Below are 15,026 nucleotides of genomic sequence, written 5' to 3'. Positions count from 1 at the left end.
AATTTTGTATTAAACTTGGGAGGTCCACCACAGAAACATTTCCATTTATTGAGCTGGTCTCTTGGAGGGATAGTTTGTCCAAATTGCTAGTTTTCCAATGGCAGGGGTCGTTCATGGAGGGACTTGAGGAGATGACCAACAAATTTTGCAGTGGACGACCACCAGCCTCAAATCCATGGGTTCAACTGGGATCAAAACCATGCTCATTGTCTTCTTTGAGGTCAGAGGTATTACCCACCACGAATTTGTTCCTACCAAGACCACAGTGAACTCTTGCTTTCTGCTTGGAAAATCTCTAAAGACTGAAAAGGAGGTTTGCCAGCTGCCGAAGCGACATCAACGTTGTGTGGAAAGTTCATCACGACTGCGTGCCGAGTCACAGTTCCTTCATTTTAAACAACATCCTGGCCAGGGCTCGCACCCAATTTGTTCCTCAGCCTCCCCACAGTCTTGACCTTACTCCCGCTGACTTTTTTTTGTTTCCTTGGTGAAAAGGAGCCATGAAAGTAAAACATTGGGACAGGATTGACAAGTATATAGGTGCATGTTACCTCGGCTCTGAAGGACATTCCGGTAAAGGCCTTCCAGGATGCCTTTCAGGCATAGAAACACCACCTCCAGAAGTGTATTGATGCCGCGGGGGTGCTATTTTGAAGATTTTTGATTAATTGTGTGAATGTATTCAGTGAATGATTTTTTATGAATTTCTTATGGAACACACTTTGTACCTAGCTAACCAAAAGTTTTGCATTACTGTATTGATCTAACCATTTGGAGTTACCCATTCCCCTTCAATAATTAGGTCACATACTACTAAAACCCTATTTATGTAGTGAGTTACATTTGATGTTTTTCTTAAATACCTATCAATCTTCCTATCAAAATTTGGCACAACTTGCACCATCTTATAGTCTTAGGTTCTTAATATTTTTGTTTATTTTTATGTGTGATTTGAAAAACATTATGTGGAAGAAAATAATGTTCTTGTGGTAGCTGAAGGTATTCCTGACTTGGTTTAGTGCATTCTCTTTCCTTGTAGGGATCTTTCAATGACAGTTAAAATGCCATAAATTCTAGAGATTTTGACTGTTCTGTATGTTAAATCATTGTTTTTCATAATAAATGCGTATGAGCAGGTAGTGAGTGGAGGTGGCAGCCGAAGTGCAGCTCGTGCCTGTGGAATCGTCACCTCGTCATCATCTGTGCAGACCCTCGGGGGGACATCTGCCGCTGCCGAGGCGATAGTCAAGAAGAAGAAGCCCATTGCCCCAACCCCCACTCACTTCTTGCCCCTCTCCCTGCCCCTGCCTCTTCCATTGTCAATGCCGATGAGCGGCACGCAAAGTCAGCCAGGGCGAATGGTCGATCCTCCCTCCACCCCCCACACAACGGCCACTGCGACCACAACCACGTTTGCGTACGTGGGCACCATCATAGAGGGGGCTGGTGGAGGGGCAAGAGGTGGAGGGGTGAGGAGTGGGGACGATGGCACAATCGGAGCAATACCTCATCCAGGTTCTAAGGTGCCTGCATTTTTTCAAGTGTTGCTCTTTAGCTATCTCTGCTCTGCAGTTGGTGCTTGCTGTGACTCATTGTGACTTAATGACTGCTTTTATTTGGATATGCTACGCACTAAATCAACCTGTGTTTTGGCTTCAAAAATGTAATGTTGAAAGTGGTGGAGGGTATATGGTTGGTTTTTATTTGCATATATATATGTATAAATTTTATATAGAATAATAATTTTAAAAATATTTATTTGTCTATATTAAATAAATTATTATTAATTATTAATGTAAACAACTTTATACATATAAGATTGGCTGCCAAATAGTGGAATGAAGTTGTTACCTCCTTCTGTCTGGGAAAATTTCAGAGTAGAGACAATTTACCTTGGTATGGAAGCCTTGCTTTTTCTTGTGCATTAACCCTTAGTGGCTATACCTCAGCCTGGCATCACAGGAACCTAGTTGTACAGAACATATGGCTATTTTAGGACTTCTTACCAGGCCCGTCATTTTTGTTGAATGGTTCTTCAGCAACCCTAACAATTTTCACTGTCCAATTTATAGGTGGCACTCTCGGAACTGGTCATATCCGTTAGAACTCCAAAAATATGCCTTTTCAGAAAATAATTCATTGCTCAAGTATTTTTAAGTTTATAGGGCTAACATTTTAAGGTTGTATGCCCAAGATATACCACTACCATAAAAATAACAGTATCTACCAATCTTGCAAAGAGTATATTTAATATGCAGAATTACTGTAGGGAAAAGTGGAAAGAATCACACGTCAAAATAATAGCGTTTTTTGGCTTTTATTGGCATATAAATACGTATTTACTGATAAAAAAGTGAAAAAATATTAATATCATGATAACTGAACATGAGAAATCAATTGACCAGCACACGCTATAGACATTGACAACCAATATACCTCGCAAGCCGGCCTTTATAGGACGAACACACTACCTGTGTTTTTCTATCCTTCTTTCACTCACACAGTAAGCACGTCTGCTCTTGGTAGAAGTTAATTTTCTCCCGATCATCCTTGTCCACATTTAGGATGCTCCTGATGACAATGACTTAGTTTGCACATATGTATTCTCACACACAGAAAGATGACAAAACAACAGACACACAATATCATAACCTAGAATTTACGTGATTGCCAATAATGAACATATCTAGATTTATTCATTTAACAGTATCATGCAAAAATTAAATTGAATTATTTCATATGGACAAAAGTGATTTCTTAGCAACTGGGATTGAGAAATTTTTTTGTTATCACTTCTTTTGTTGATTGACACAACAAACAAGATGTTTCAAATAAAAGATCTGACCTAAGCAACTGTTGTGGCCACACAGGGGTAAGTAGTTACCCCATGTCAATATATGATACGCTCAAAGGACCCCCACACATTCTTTCGGGTTCTTATGTAATAGTATCACAAATCACACTTGTCTACTACCGACAGATGTAGTTATTTGTATCAATTTCAAACATTTTTAGACCTCTGTTTATAGACCCCAATTTTACAATTCTGAGCCTGGGGTAATGAGTTACCCCCAGTGGCCGCTAAGGGTTAATGAAATCAAGTACCTAATTATGGCTAGCTGTACTTCAGCAGTGAGCAGGTATGAGGGAATTCTTCATGGGTTCCTTTGAGTTGAAGTTCTTTATCACTTCTGAAATGTTTTAGCATTGACTCTTAAGTCCATCTTTTGGGCTTTCAAGTGTGAGTTTGCATGTTAGGATTTGCTGCCACTTGGCTCAGTAAAATGGTTTTACTCTAAAACTGTCCTGGGTGGGTGAAAAGGAGGCTGTTTAAATTTTTTTGAGATGCCTTGTTTTGATTGCATGAACTGCTATTGTTGGTGCTAATTATATTTACCTTTGATTGGCATGTTTCCCTTTGCTGTACTTGGTCTGTGATTGCAATAGTTTGAGATTGTGTATGTATGTATATCTTTATTATGTACTTCTTTATGGATTCCTAAGTTTGGTGTACATAATTGTGATATATTTGTTAGCAGTACCTCCATGATATATGATAATGTGATAGAGTTGGCATTAGTGAAAGGGTATGATATGGATAGGAGGGGAATATAAGGGACATCAACATGATATGTTTATGAAATATGATTTGACGCTTTCCCGTCTAGTTATGTGGATAAACTGTTCTCTGGATTCCCATTGTGTTAATTCTTTCATAACGGTCAACATTTCAAGCTATGTCTTGGCACTCATCATCAGGGCTGAATGTTGATTTATTTAAATTTTTGGTTGCTAAGTCTCATTGTTGCAATAAATTTAGTTAATTAAAAATAATTTTAAAAATATAATAAAATAAAAAGAATGATGCCAGTTCTTTTATCTCATGTATATGAAACAGTCTATTTCCTTTCGTGAACTTTTTTGTAAAGAAGTGAGGGAAAGTGTGCAAATACATTAATCCAAGGGTGCGTTCGGGGAGCTCGCATATAGCGCTGATAGTGCGCTATCGCCATTCGGGGAGCTCGCTCACAGCGCTGTGAGCGAGGTCATGACACCATCATTTGGTAGCGCCGACGTCATTACTATGCGCTTTGAATCCTATCGCCAGAGAGGTGAGGCACAAAATGCTATCAGCGCCAAATTGCGCTAACTGGCTCCCCGAACGCTCGTTTATATCTATATTATACTGCGTCTGCCATTTTTGAATTCGCACTGTTTACGTTCGGGTAGCAACGAGCTTAAAGTACGCGCCTTTCGCGTTCGGGGAGCTTCATAGTAACGAGCGCCAAAAGCCTCCCCGAACGGCAATCTAAGCGTGTAGTGCTGATAGCGCAAAAGTGAGCTCCCCGAACGCACCCCATGTAATACCATCTAGCATCATTGAGATAGCCAATCATGATGCAGTTGACCAAATTATCACGTAATTGCAGTTAGAGTTGTAAACTCCCCATAGTACAGAGTAAGGAGTGTATTCCTTCTTACTGAACTACTAAGTTGTCTCAGTAAGTAACATGTGGAACTTAGTTTATGACTCAAGAGATCAGTATGTTGGGTCCAAGAAAGATTTGAACTCAAACATACACCCAGAAACTGAAGAGAAGACACTTGCTCAATTGATTTGTGATTACTCTTAATAAGTAGGTTTGATGAGAGATTTTTCGCTGTGGAGAAATGAGTCAATTTGCTTTTTCAGCGTTTACAATTAAATGGTTTTCATTGGCCCACTTACCAAGTATTTCTGTAACTTGCCTAGCTTTATCAATCAGGTAGCTACGTGAAGAAGAGGAGATGATCACATTTGTGTCATCCGCGTATAGGATTGATGTAATATTATCTGTGTATGATAAAGTTGTAGGTAAATCGTTAATGTATATCAAGAATAGAAAAGGTCCAAGAATAGACCTTTGTGGGACACCCATTGAGGATGAACAAATACTAGAGGTATGTTTAGTGCCATGGATCAAAGCAGTTAGAGAATATTATTTACAAAAAAGGTCAAGTAAGGAAATAGACTGTTTCATATAGGTGCGTTAAAAGATTTGGCATCATTCTTTCTATTTTATTATATTTTGAAAAATATTTTTTAATTAACTTAATTTATTGTAACAATGCACAGTGGGCTGAAATCAAAAAAAGCTGGCCAATAATCGCTGTATGCTAAAGTATTCCTAAATTAATGAAATTTTTTGCGAATTGGGTGTTGTATGGACACAATGAAACTTATTTAGGATGATTTAGTCCGGAACATTGTTTAGGAGAGCAATAAAATTTAAAAATAGGTAAAAGTTATGCGGGAACCATAGTTACCAGGGGCAAGTTGAAATTTTGATATGGGAATATCAAAGGAAAGACAGAATTTCTTCCATTTTTAACTATTTTTAAGCTATCTCGTAGCTTCTCTTAAGGTATGTGATGATTGAAAATTGCTATTGAGCCTTTTAAGCCTGAAATTTCGTTCATTGAAGTGCAATAATAAAAATTAATACCATTGACAAACATTTTTATTGCAAATTTCTCAAAACAAAGGTGTTCCACATTTAATTCTATTCTGAGTCAAAGGATGAAGACTCCTCATATTCTAAAATATTTTCGCTATTCACTAGAAGATTTTTCTCCTCTAGTAATTTTTTTACTTTAGTGGAACCCCCACAGAGCAAGAAATGAAAGGATCTAAAGTAAGCAGAACCCTATGGAAAAGGTCATAGTTTGTGGCAATTCTAGAAACTTTCCTGGTGTGCTTTTCGTGATATTCTCTTATATCCTTGCGTCGGGCTTCCAATGCCTCTTCAGAAAGCTGTCCAATGGGATGCATTGCATTTTTCACAATTTCCGCTCCATGCAGTAAAACTTTGTGAAGAGTTGGCAGCATATGAAACCATGATAGAGTTTTACATAGATTTTAGCTGTTATAAGGTAACAAGCTGAGAAAATTTTATCATTTACTCAAATTCCAGTCGAGACAGCTCTCAAAATTACTGAGAAGCAGGCAATTAGGTCTTCAGAAATTCCTGGAGGAGAATTGTTGATGGCATCCTATTATGATTGTTGATTACTAATAATTTACCAACTCATGTAATAATAACATCCTAACTGATTAATGATTAAGAAAACCCAGTAAGTTGACAAAGTGAATTCCGTGGAGTAAAAATACTATTTCCACTTCCATAAATTTTATGGTATTTAAAAAAATATCAACTTCCGACAAGTTTCAATTTCAACTTCCAAATGCTTACATTAGAATATTTTTGGAATAAATAGCTTTGTGTATATCTTATCATATCACTGAATGAACTATTACAGATTACCTGAAATTTCAGCTGAGAGCACTGGATTTACGAACTAGTATCTCACAGTATTGCTGTCATTGGTCGTACCAAAACCTGCCTTTGTTGGATCAACAATAAGACACATTCTGGACAGGAATGCGTTTTGAACATTTTTTTCATTCATTCATATATATGATTCACCTTCAGAAATCTACTATTCACTCTGGTGCACTCAACCCACTTTCAAAAGTATTAATGAAAAACACTTTTTGAATGAAGGCCGCAAGTAAAGTTTTTATTTTCTCATCTCCTCCCAAAAAAAGGTTTTTGTGTAAAAACTCCAATATTAGCGATTTTTTTTGCTTGATCGTCCCCCTTCTCGCCCGCCAAGATCACTATGTAAATCTTGGCGAGTCTCTAATGCTGTATCCATAGCTGGGCAACTAAACTGTGAAAGTCACACACTTCAACAAGGAATACTGAAGGGAGACTGATGCTGAGCACTCGGCTAGAAAGCATGCCAATCGTATAGATGGCATATTTTGGGAAAACCCAATTTGTAGAATGGAAACACTTGCACGTGTTCATAGCAAAAGAACAAATCTGGGTGAATGAAGGGCTAGCCGTCGAGGACTAAGGGCTTGGAGAGGACCCAAACCGTTAGGTTTATTGCCGTCCGCACGTGGCTCCCGCAGAAAGACCCAGGGGTATAATGGTCAGAAGAGGGTACTAATCATAAATACAACTCAAATAACAAGTAGTTGAGTACGATGTATGTACTCAGAATTAAGGGAAAATCCAGTCTCTCAAATGGACTACGACTCGTCATCCTAAGTTTCCAAGTGCCTACGCAGTGTATTGCGGGTCATGGAGCGCGACAACCGCCCGACATCATTTAACTTTACCACGAAAAAATTGGAGGGAAGCAAGTTGGAGCAAGATTTTTATTTTCCATCTAATAATATAGACTTCAGTCTAACTCCTGGTGTAAATATCTTAGGAGTGGCAATCGGCGGTAAATACTTTTATCCAAGCATTAGCTAAAAATGAACGAAAAACTGATATTTTTAACAATTCATGAAGTTAATAAATACAATTGACTAAAACAAAAGTTCGCTCTTAATTAACTAAAAGAGTGGTACTATAAATAAATATCCTAAAAAATTCTGAATTATTAACTGTATTCCATTGCATGGGGAACAAACGTTGAACTTTTTCGTGTAAATTGCGCACTCACGATTTCATAGATTACTGTTGATTTTTGGCGAGCTATAAATATTAAACAAAAAATGTTGACAAAGAATGAACTTCAGTTTTACATGCCCTGGACATTATAAAATGATGATGTACTATTCCCGGTTTGAAATGAAAAAGTCGATATTTTGATTTTTGGCCAGCTTTTTTCGATTTCAGCCCACTGTGCAATGAGACTTAGCAACCAAAAATTTAAATAAATCAACATTCAGCCCCGTTGATGAGTGCCAAGACATAGCTTGAAACGTTGGCCGGTATGAAAGAATTAACTCGATGGGAATCACTAGAACAGTTTACCCCCATGATATGTTTATGTCTACATGTGTGACTCATTTATTTTGATGGTATGGGTAATTGTAGCAATAAATATGTATGCTTTAAAAAAATTAATATCCTAATGACCTAATGAGAGTTTTAATTAATTTAGTGCTCCTTTAAGAAAGGCACACTGATTTTTAATTTAAGTATTCCATATGTAACAATTAGATGCAGTACCTTAAGAAAAAAATATTGATGTAGTATGATGGTTTAATGAATATAGCATTAGGCTCTAGACTGAAAGAGCCTGGGTTCATGCCCAGGTCGTTGTATTGAATGCTCCCTTAAATCCTTGTGGCACTTTGTGAATTCAAGCGTAGAATGAGTGACTGACGAAGTCGGTGGCCAAGTGAAAGAGCCCTCCCATTCCTGTGAATTACCTAATACCCATGCCTTTTTTAATCTATTTACGTTGCTCTTCAGCAATAGAAAATTTTGATTGTAGCATAATACGTTGTATGCCCTAAATGTCAGTATTTGAAAGTAAGTGGAATGTGTGTGTGTTACATGTATTTTGTTAATATTTGGTACATATTTGTAAATATAAGAAATCTATGAATGACTCAAATGATGGATGATTGATGGTTTTTAACTTATTTTTAGCAGGCTGGAAATGAGAGAGAATTTTTCTGTAGCATTTGTGGGATGGTTTGTCAAGGTTGGCTGTGTCTTTTTTTCCAAATTAGAATACATGTCAATAAAGTCTGCTATCTTGTTTGTTCATGAGCGTATTGACCGCTGACATTTGGGTTTTTGCTGTCCAACTTGGTGAAGAATATGTCTTCATCATTTGCACGAGTCCCGTACATAACGAACCAACTTCCGGTTTACTAGGCATGTCCTGCACATGGCAGGGTCATTTATTTATATTGCATGACACCACATCACTAATAGGTATTTACTTGCTATGAGAAATTTTAGAACACATGTACTAAAAATACAAGTACATGTTATTTACTTGAGTTTGTCCTTTTGTGAGAAAATGAAGTATATAAATGAAAAAATTGTTTGAAAATGTCGCGTACATAGTGATGGGGGAAAAATAAAAATTGCATTTGAACCTTGTCGTCGGTCCAATCAAGCTCGGTCCATGAAAAAGTTCCCCATCCATATTTCATTTCACTTTGAGTGAAATGTAAACAAATTCATTTTCCATTATGCTTTTTATGCTTGTTTTTTATTCATGCTCTAATGTTATGCTATTCTAAGCTATGATCACCAGCAGATTTTGGATTAGTCATCCCTATTTTTTTGTCTTCCTTGATATTCTAGGGCTCAATTTTATAGAATACATAGTTTGAATTCTGCTTGGGGAAATAGTAGTACATATTTGGAGGACAAATTCACGCCTATAGTTTTCGTTGGTAAAATTTTTCTACTCCCATGGCAGAGTATTTTTTTTCAGTTTTAAGAGAATGTGCCTAAATGTACTTTTGACATTGACACTCTGGCTGTAAGGATTGCTGAACATTTCAATCACACAAACCAGTTGCTGTGCTGTTGAAATCATGGTTGCAAATTTTTTGTTCAAAGCTGTAACCATGATTTTCTGTGATAGCTTAAATTTGCATATTCACGTATAGGCACATGTGTGGCAACCTGCTACATATTCTCTCCCATTTATTCTCCATGGCAAACAAGTTATTTTCCACCCAATTATGCTGCACCAGTTGACATTGTTATGAATAGTCACTCTCACTCCCCTGCTTTCCCTAGAGTATGCATTGGCTGCCTTCACAACTCATATTTCACCTCATGCATAGCAACTTTTCCTCGAGTATGCAGTAGAAAGTCACCTAATGCTTGGAAAATATAATAAAGAATGCAACATTCTTACAAATGTTAGAGAAAATTATTTTTCTGTAACATTCTGGTGGTGGGTGCAGTGATAAAATTCTGGTCCATTTAAGGCTGAGCATAACCAACAGTTATTTAGGCCATCGTGAATATTTGGGTGTGTCTTTGAGTTGTTCAATTAATAGTGATAAATTGTGGAAACGTTATGCTTTTATTTCTGAAGGTAGCTACCTTTTTATGTATGTACCATGTGTATCTTGTTTTATGATGATTAGGGTACTTGCTATTAATTTTTATGAGTTTGTTGTCATGATTATTTGATGAATGTGCTTTAGATTATCATATTGCATGTTTTCATGTCATTTCTTTGCATATGGATTGAAGTATAACACTGTTTCAATAATTTCATGGCATACATATTGTTTTTTGTGTTTGTTGTGGTTCCACGAAGGCTTTTTTTTAATCCCCCCAAATGACCTAGGAATCAGTTTATCTGGTTGTCCTGTGCAGGTAGAGTTTTGGGTTTTCAATTTCTAATTCACATAATTTGCAGGTCCTTCTGGCCCCCTCATTATCAGTTCTTCCTCATCGTGGTCCTGCAAATTCCAGTGGTGGCATGCCTAGTGGAGCAAGATTACTTCTGCCCATGTGTGGAGGCAATCCACCAGCTTCAGCAACACCTGCCACGATTAATCTTAAAATAAGCAATGGACAAATCCAATCCAATGATAACCAAGCGGCTGTCAATGGTAAGTACTATGTGCTATGTTTACAGAATTATGTGGTGGATAGTTTACCTTAGGTCAAAAATATCCTTTTCGGCAAAGATTTTGAGTCACTTGCTTGTGGAGAAAAAACATTCATGGTGTCAGCATTTAGTTTGCTAAGAGTTGTATTAGGGTGGTATCCTATTATTTTTTTATTGCCTAAAGCGAAAGATTATTACTCCTGGAGTACGCATTTCACGCTCTTAAATTTTCGAATGACGATATCTATTTTTCGCGGTTAAACAAGAAGTGAAAATTTTCAAGAGCACGAAAACGTGACGGCTAAGTAGGAATGATGGGAAAAGTCCGTGTGACATATTTCTGATTCCCGCTGCTGCCCTGTGAGGTGACCTTGAGGCGAGGCTTGAGCGCTGATACGATGCAGGCTGCTAGCAGGTAGCAAAGTACCCTGCTAGCAAGTAGGGCTTGGCTTAAATATGGATTATTACTACCTTATCAAACGAAGGAAACTTTCCGACCTTAGATAGTTTTGATAAGTTATTATTAGGAGATGTTTCCCTGAGCTCTGTGACTCATGCATGCATTGGTAATCTCAGACGATGTAAAAATCCTATCTACTCGTATAGAAACTAGGTCCCTGTGACGTCACGTGGAGTGGAATCGCATGGGTGCCAATCTGGCCTTTTTCAAATGCGGTTAAAATTGACCATTGCCATTTGTTTAAACTGGGATTTCTAAAACCAAATAATTTGTATATTATGAAAATCCTAATGGTGGGTAATGAATAGCATTCAATGCATTTTGTTTTCTTTGATGAAGGAAACTACTCTATTATGTGTTTCCACTTTTTTCTCAGTGATCACTGGTTAAAGTAAATGATATTTCCTCTGCAAAATTTTCTCATTTTAAGTGCCTGTGATGGTGACTCAGTAAAATTATGCTTCTGGCCAGTCCATGGTTTTTATAATGCGGATGATGATAATCTGTTCCAAAGAAATCCATTATTTGTTTCATGAATTTTACTATTGAGGGAATAACCTTAGAAGAGACAAGGAGTCAGCTCTGTTTCTTCAACAGATTCAACTTCAGCACAATTAATGGCACAAAACAGAAAACTTCTGGAATATTCTTGAATCAATGATAAATGCATTGATCTTAAAAGTGTTTCAAATTTCCATTGGTAAAAATTAATAATAGCATGGAGAGTGTGTAGTGGACTCATCATCCAGAATCAAACAGGGATCATCTGTATTTTCTGTTTGATCAAGAGATTGTTTGAACTTCAGTTTTTCATATGAAGAATTTCTCAGTTGCACATAAGGCTCCTTCAACTTATTTCTTTTAAGATTGTGTTCTATTTATCTCTTTGACGATTATTTTATTGTATTCCTCCTGGTCTCCTTTGTTCTTACGTCAATGAAGACAATTGATATGGCTACTCCTTAGCCAATACCAGATTTTTACTGGATATATTTGCTTCCAGTTACTGCTATAATTTTCATTTGAATTATGTTACTTTATTTTATTTGAATTTTGATTTTTTCTCCATTTTAATTAGTTAATGTTATTACTTCTCCCTTAGTATTGACTGAAAATGTGCCAGTCAGTGTAAGCCCTCTGTCCTCTGGAGGCCCCTTGCCCAGCGATCCTTCAACACCCCATGAAATGCCTGTTCCTTTCCCAGCGGTCACACAGCTACCTGGTGGACTTCTGGGGAAGCAGGACCAATCTCCAAGAACCATGACGAATTACGTGCCCACGATCGTGACGACGACGAGTGCCGCTGTTGTCACCTCCCCACGACCTCACTCCTCGACCTCCCCCGTTGGATCTCCTAGCTCTCAGAGCGAAGTGGATGGGGAGAGGAGGCGTCGCCTCAGCCACGACCTCAGCCGTTGCTTGCAAGAGGTGGTGGATGCCATATTTGCCGCAGAGGATGAGAATCCTCCTCCTCCCTCACCCCCAGCCCCCCTGGCACCCTCCCCGGCCATGACCACTGGCACCACCACCATCACAACGACAACCACCACCACCACCACCACTTCCTCCGATGTCACTCCCTCTTCTCCTGTGTTCATCTTGAAATCATCGCCTGCGAAAGAGGCTAGGTAAGAAAATATTTTTCTTAGCATTTTCCTTGTTGCTTTTTTTTGTGTGTGGAACAATTGCTTTTTCACCAAAATATAGTTGATTGTGATCAAGATTATTGCATGAAGAGACCTGTCTTGTTTTTCCGTTCTTTGATCCATGGCCTGCTACTCAAGCTATTTGCAATGAAATATAAACGCACTACAGTACACTGTCGTTATTACGAAGTTCACGGGACCGAAAAACCAGAGGTTCGTAATGACGAAGTCCGTATGAACATTTCTCTTAGGAATCTTTAGTTCATAAAGCTCTGGAAGGCATCAAGAAGTGTGATTATCCTGCAGAATGTAACACTGCATTACAATTGTGTGTGAACTCACTTTTGTGACGGAATGTTCTAGCTGGGCGTGCGGTAATACATACATAAGCACAAAGAAAACCAAGATATTAGTATGCAGCAGAAGAGAAGAAGTAAAGGCTAGCATTAAATAGGGAAGCAAAACCTGGAAGAGGTGGATGAATTCTGTTATTTGGGAAGCAGGATGACTAGCGATGGGAGAAGCAAGAAAGAAATTATCAGCAGAATAGCCCGGGTGAAGAGATGGAGCAGGTTGGCGTTGGGATTTGGGTGGTGCATATTGAGACTCCAACTTCTCATACCAACTGGCAACCATAAGTGGGGAAACATATGAGGTGTATGAACAGCTTAAGGAAGTAATGAGGAAAATTCTGGGTAAGAAATATCCAGTAGTGATGGGGGACTGGAAGCTTCAGCAGGGGAAGGGAGGGATTGAAACAAAATATGAGAATTAGGATAAGTAATGCAAAACTAATGACTGGGTGGTTTAATTTTGCAGGAGGGACAAGTTATTCATCACAAACACATGATTTGAACATCATTGTGGATGAAAGTACTTTTTGAAGAGAAAGCCCAGAATAAGGGGAGATAGATTTGATCTTGGTAAGACTGAGGTTTAAGATCAGTCTGAAAAATTTGTCACCTCATGTTATTGTAAGATGAAGAAAAGACGAAGGAAAATCAGGAAGGCAAGAAATTAAACATGTTGAAACTGTGGAATGGAATACATGCCAGGAACCGAGGAACTATACATGTAGTCGAGAATGGTATGCAGGAGATAGGATGCACACAGACTGTAGAGGAAGGGTAGGAAAAGATTAAAACGCAAATAGTCAAGTTGGAGGTTATTTTCTCTTCCTTTCTGCTTTTATATTCATGTTTATGCTGAAATATTTCCATGTAGATGGGGTTTTATATTTATGATTTTTTCTATAATATCTATAAACTTTCTGGAATTTTTTTCAGTGTTTGATTTTAGGATGTGTCAAGTCTGCCATGTTTCTTTTTACTAGTACTTTGATTAAAATTTGCTTGATTAACCATTCATTGTATTATTTGCATTTTCCTCACACTATGTAATCATCAAAAGTGATCTCAAATGGATTAAATGTTCCTTTGATTATCCATTTAGCCTTTCCTCATTGTTTAGGGCAGTTAATCTAAGCTCTACTGTAGGTATTTCGTAACTTTATTGTGTAATGTATCAACCTTTAGTGCCGCTCTAAAGTTTATTGTGATTAAAAAATATTGTCTCTGCTCCAATTTCATTTAGAAATACATATATATTGTGTGCAAACCTTGTAACTCAATCGCTAGGCAAATAAATATATTATTATTATTATTATATTTTTCAGCCCTGTAGAAGTTAAGGAAGTTCCCAAAGTTGATGTGCCAGAATTGAAGTCAGAGGAAGTGAAGCTCGAAAAAAGTGAGGCTTGTGAGGATAGCAGTGGTTTGAAGAATCCCCACCCGTCTGCTAATCTAGATCCCAATCTGGATGAATTTGACCCAGTTAAGGTTCTGGAATGGAGGGATGGCATTGGAACTCTACCAGGTAGTGATCTCAAGGTTAGTACATACTTTGTGTTTTCAATTTATGCCTAAATGCTGTGCTTTGGAACAGGAGATTTGCTTGCAGAAGTTAAGTGTGAGCAACTGGTTGGTGTCACTGAACACGTTTGCTTTGGCAGGACCTTTAGTGCCGTTCTAAAGTTTATTAAACCGGTGGGTCACGTGGGACTTCCTCCCTGCTTGACAGCAAATTTACTTTTTCTTTTCATTTTGATGCTGTCACCATTTACTAAAATGAAAGGTATAAAATATGGTATGTCTATCATGTAATGTTCCCATCAAACGATCCCTAACACAACTAAGTTTGTACATTGGCCGCCGCGGCTTTCAGTGACAGGGCGGTCGAATAATGGGTATTGTCCGTGGAATCAGACTTTTAATTGAATCAAAAGGGCATGGAGAGGGTTGACCTGGGTTCTGCAATAATCCCGTTAATGTCTTACGTAATGCGCTCGAAGGATGGGAAATTAATGATGTTGGTCTTTGACTCATGGACAATATTATGATTTCTACGATAACATTTAATGAACTCCATAATGATGATTCAACGTCATCACCTATAAGACTCACTTCCCACTCACACGGCTTCTCCTCAAAATACCCTCAAAACCACCCCACACAAAACCACAAATGCCCTTTAAACCA

General features: G+C 37.9%; 1 protein-coding gene across 6 annotated transcripts in view; it reads left to right on the top strand.

The window, feature by feature from the left end:
* The window catches only part of LOC124163355 (lethal(3)malignant brain tumor-like protein 3), a 74,134-nt gene that overhangs the window by 6,426 nt on the left and 52,682 nt on the right, over nt 1–15,026 (top strand). For 4 of the 6 annotated variants that reach the window (XM_046540204.1, XM_046540208.1, XM_046540205.1 and 1 more), the window contains exons 3-6: nt 1,137–1,523; nt 10,189–10,384; nt 11,946–12,471; nt 14,165–14,378. In XM_046540204.1, the coding sequence (XP_046396160.1) occupies nt 1,137–1,523; nt 10,189–10,384; nt 11,946–12,471; nt 14,165–14,378 (1,323 nt within the window). The remainder of the gene's footprint in view (nt 1–1,136; nt 1,524–10,188; nt 10,385–11,945; nt 12,472–14,164; nt 14,379–15,026) is intronic. The other 2 variants (XM_046540207.1, XM_046540209.1) reach the window with 2 other exon arrangements.

Source organism: Ischnura elegans, chromosome 8 (genome assembly GCF_921293095.1).
Source record: "Ischnura elegans chromosome 8, ioIscEleg1.1, whole genome shotgun sequence".
In the NCBI taxonomy this organism is placed as follows: domain Eukaryota; kingdom Metazoa; phylum Arthropoda; class Insecta; order Odonata; family Coenagrionidae; genus Ischnura; species Ischnura elegans.
This window is presented reverse-complemented; position numbering and strand designations above follow the sequence as displayed.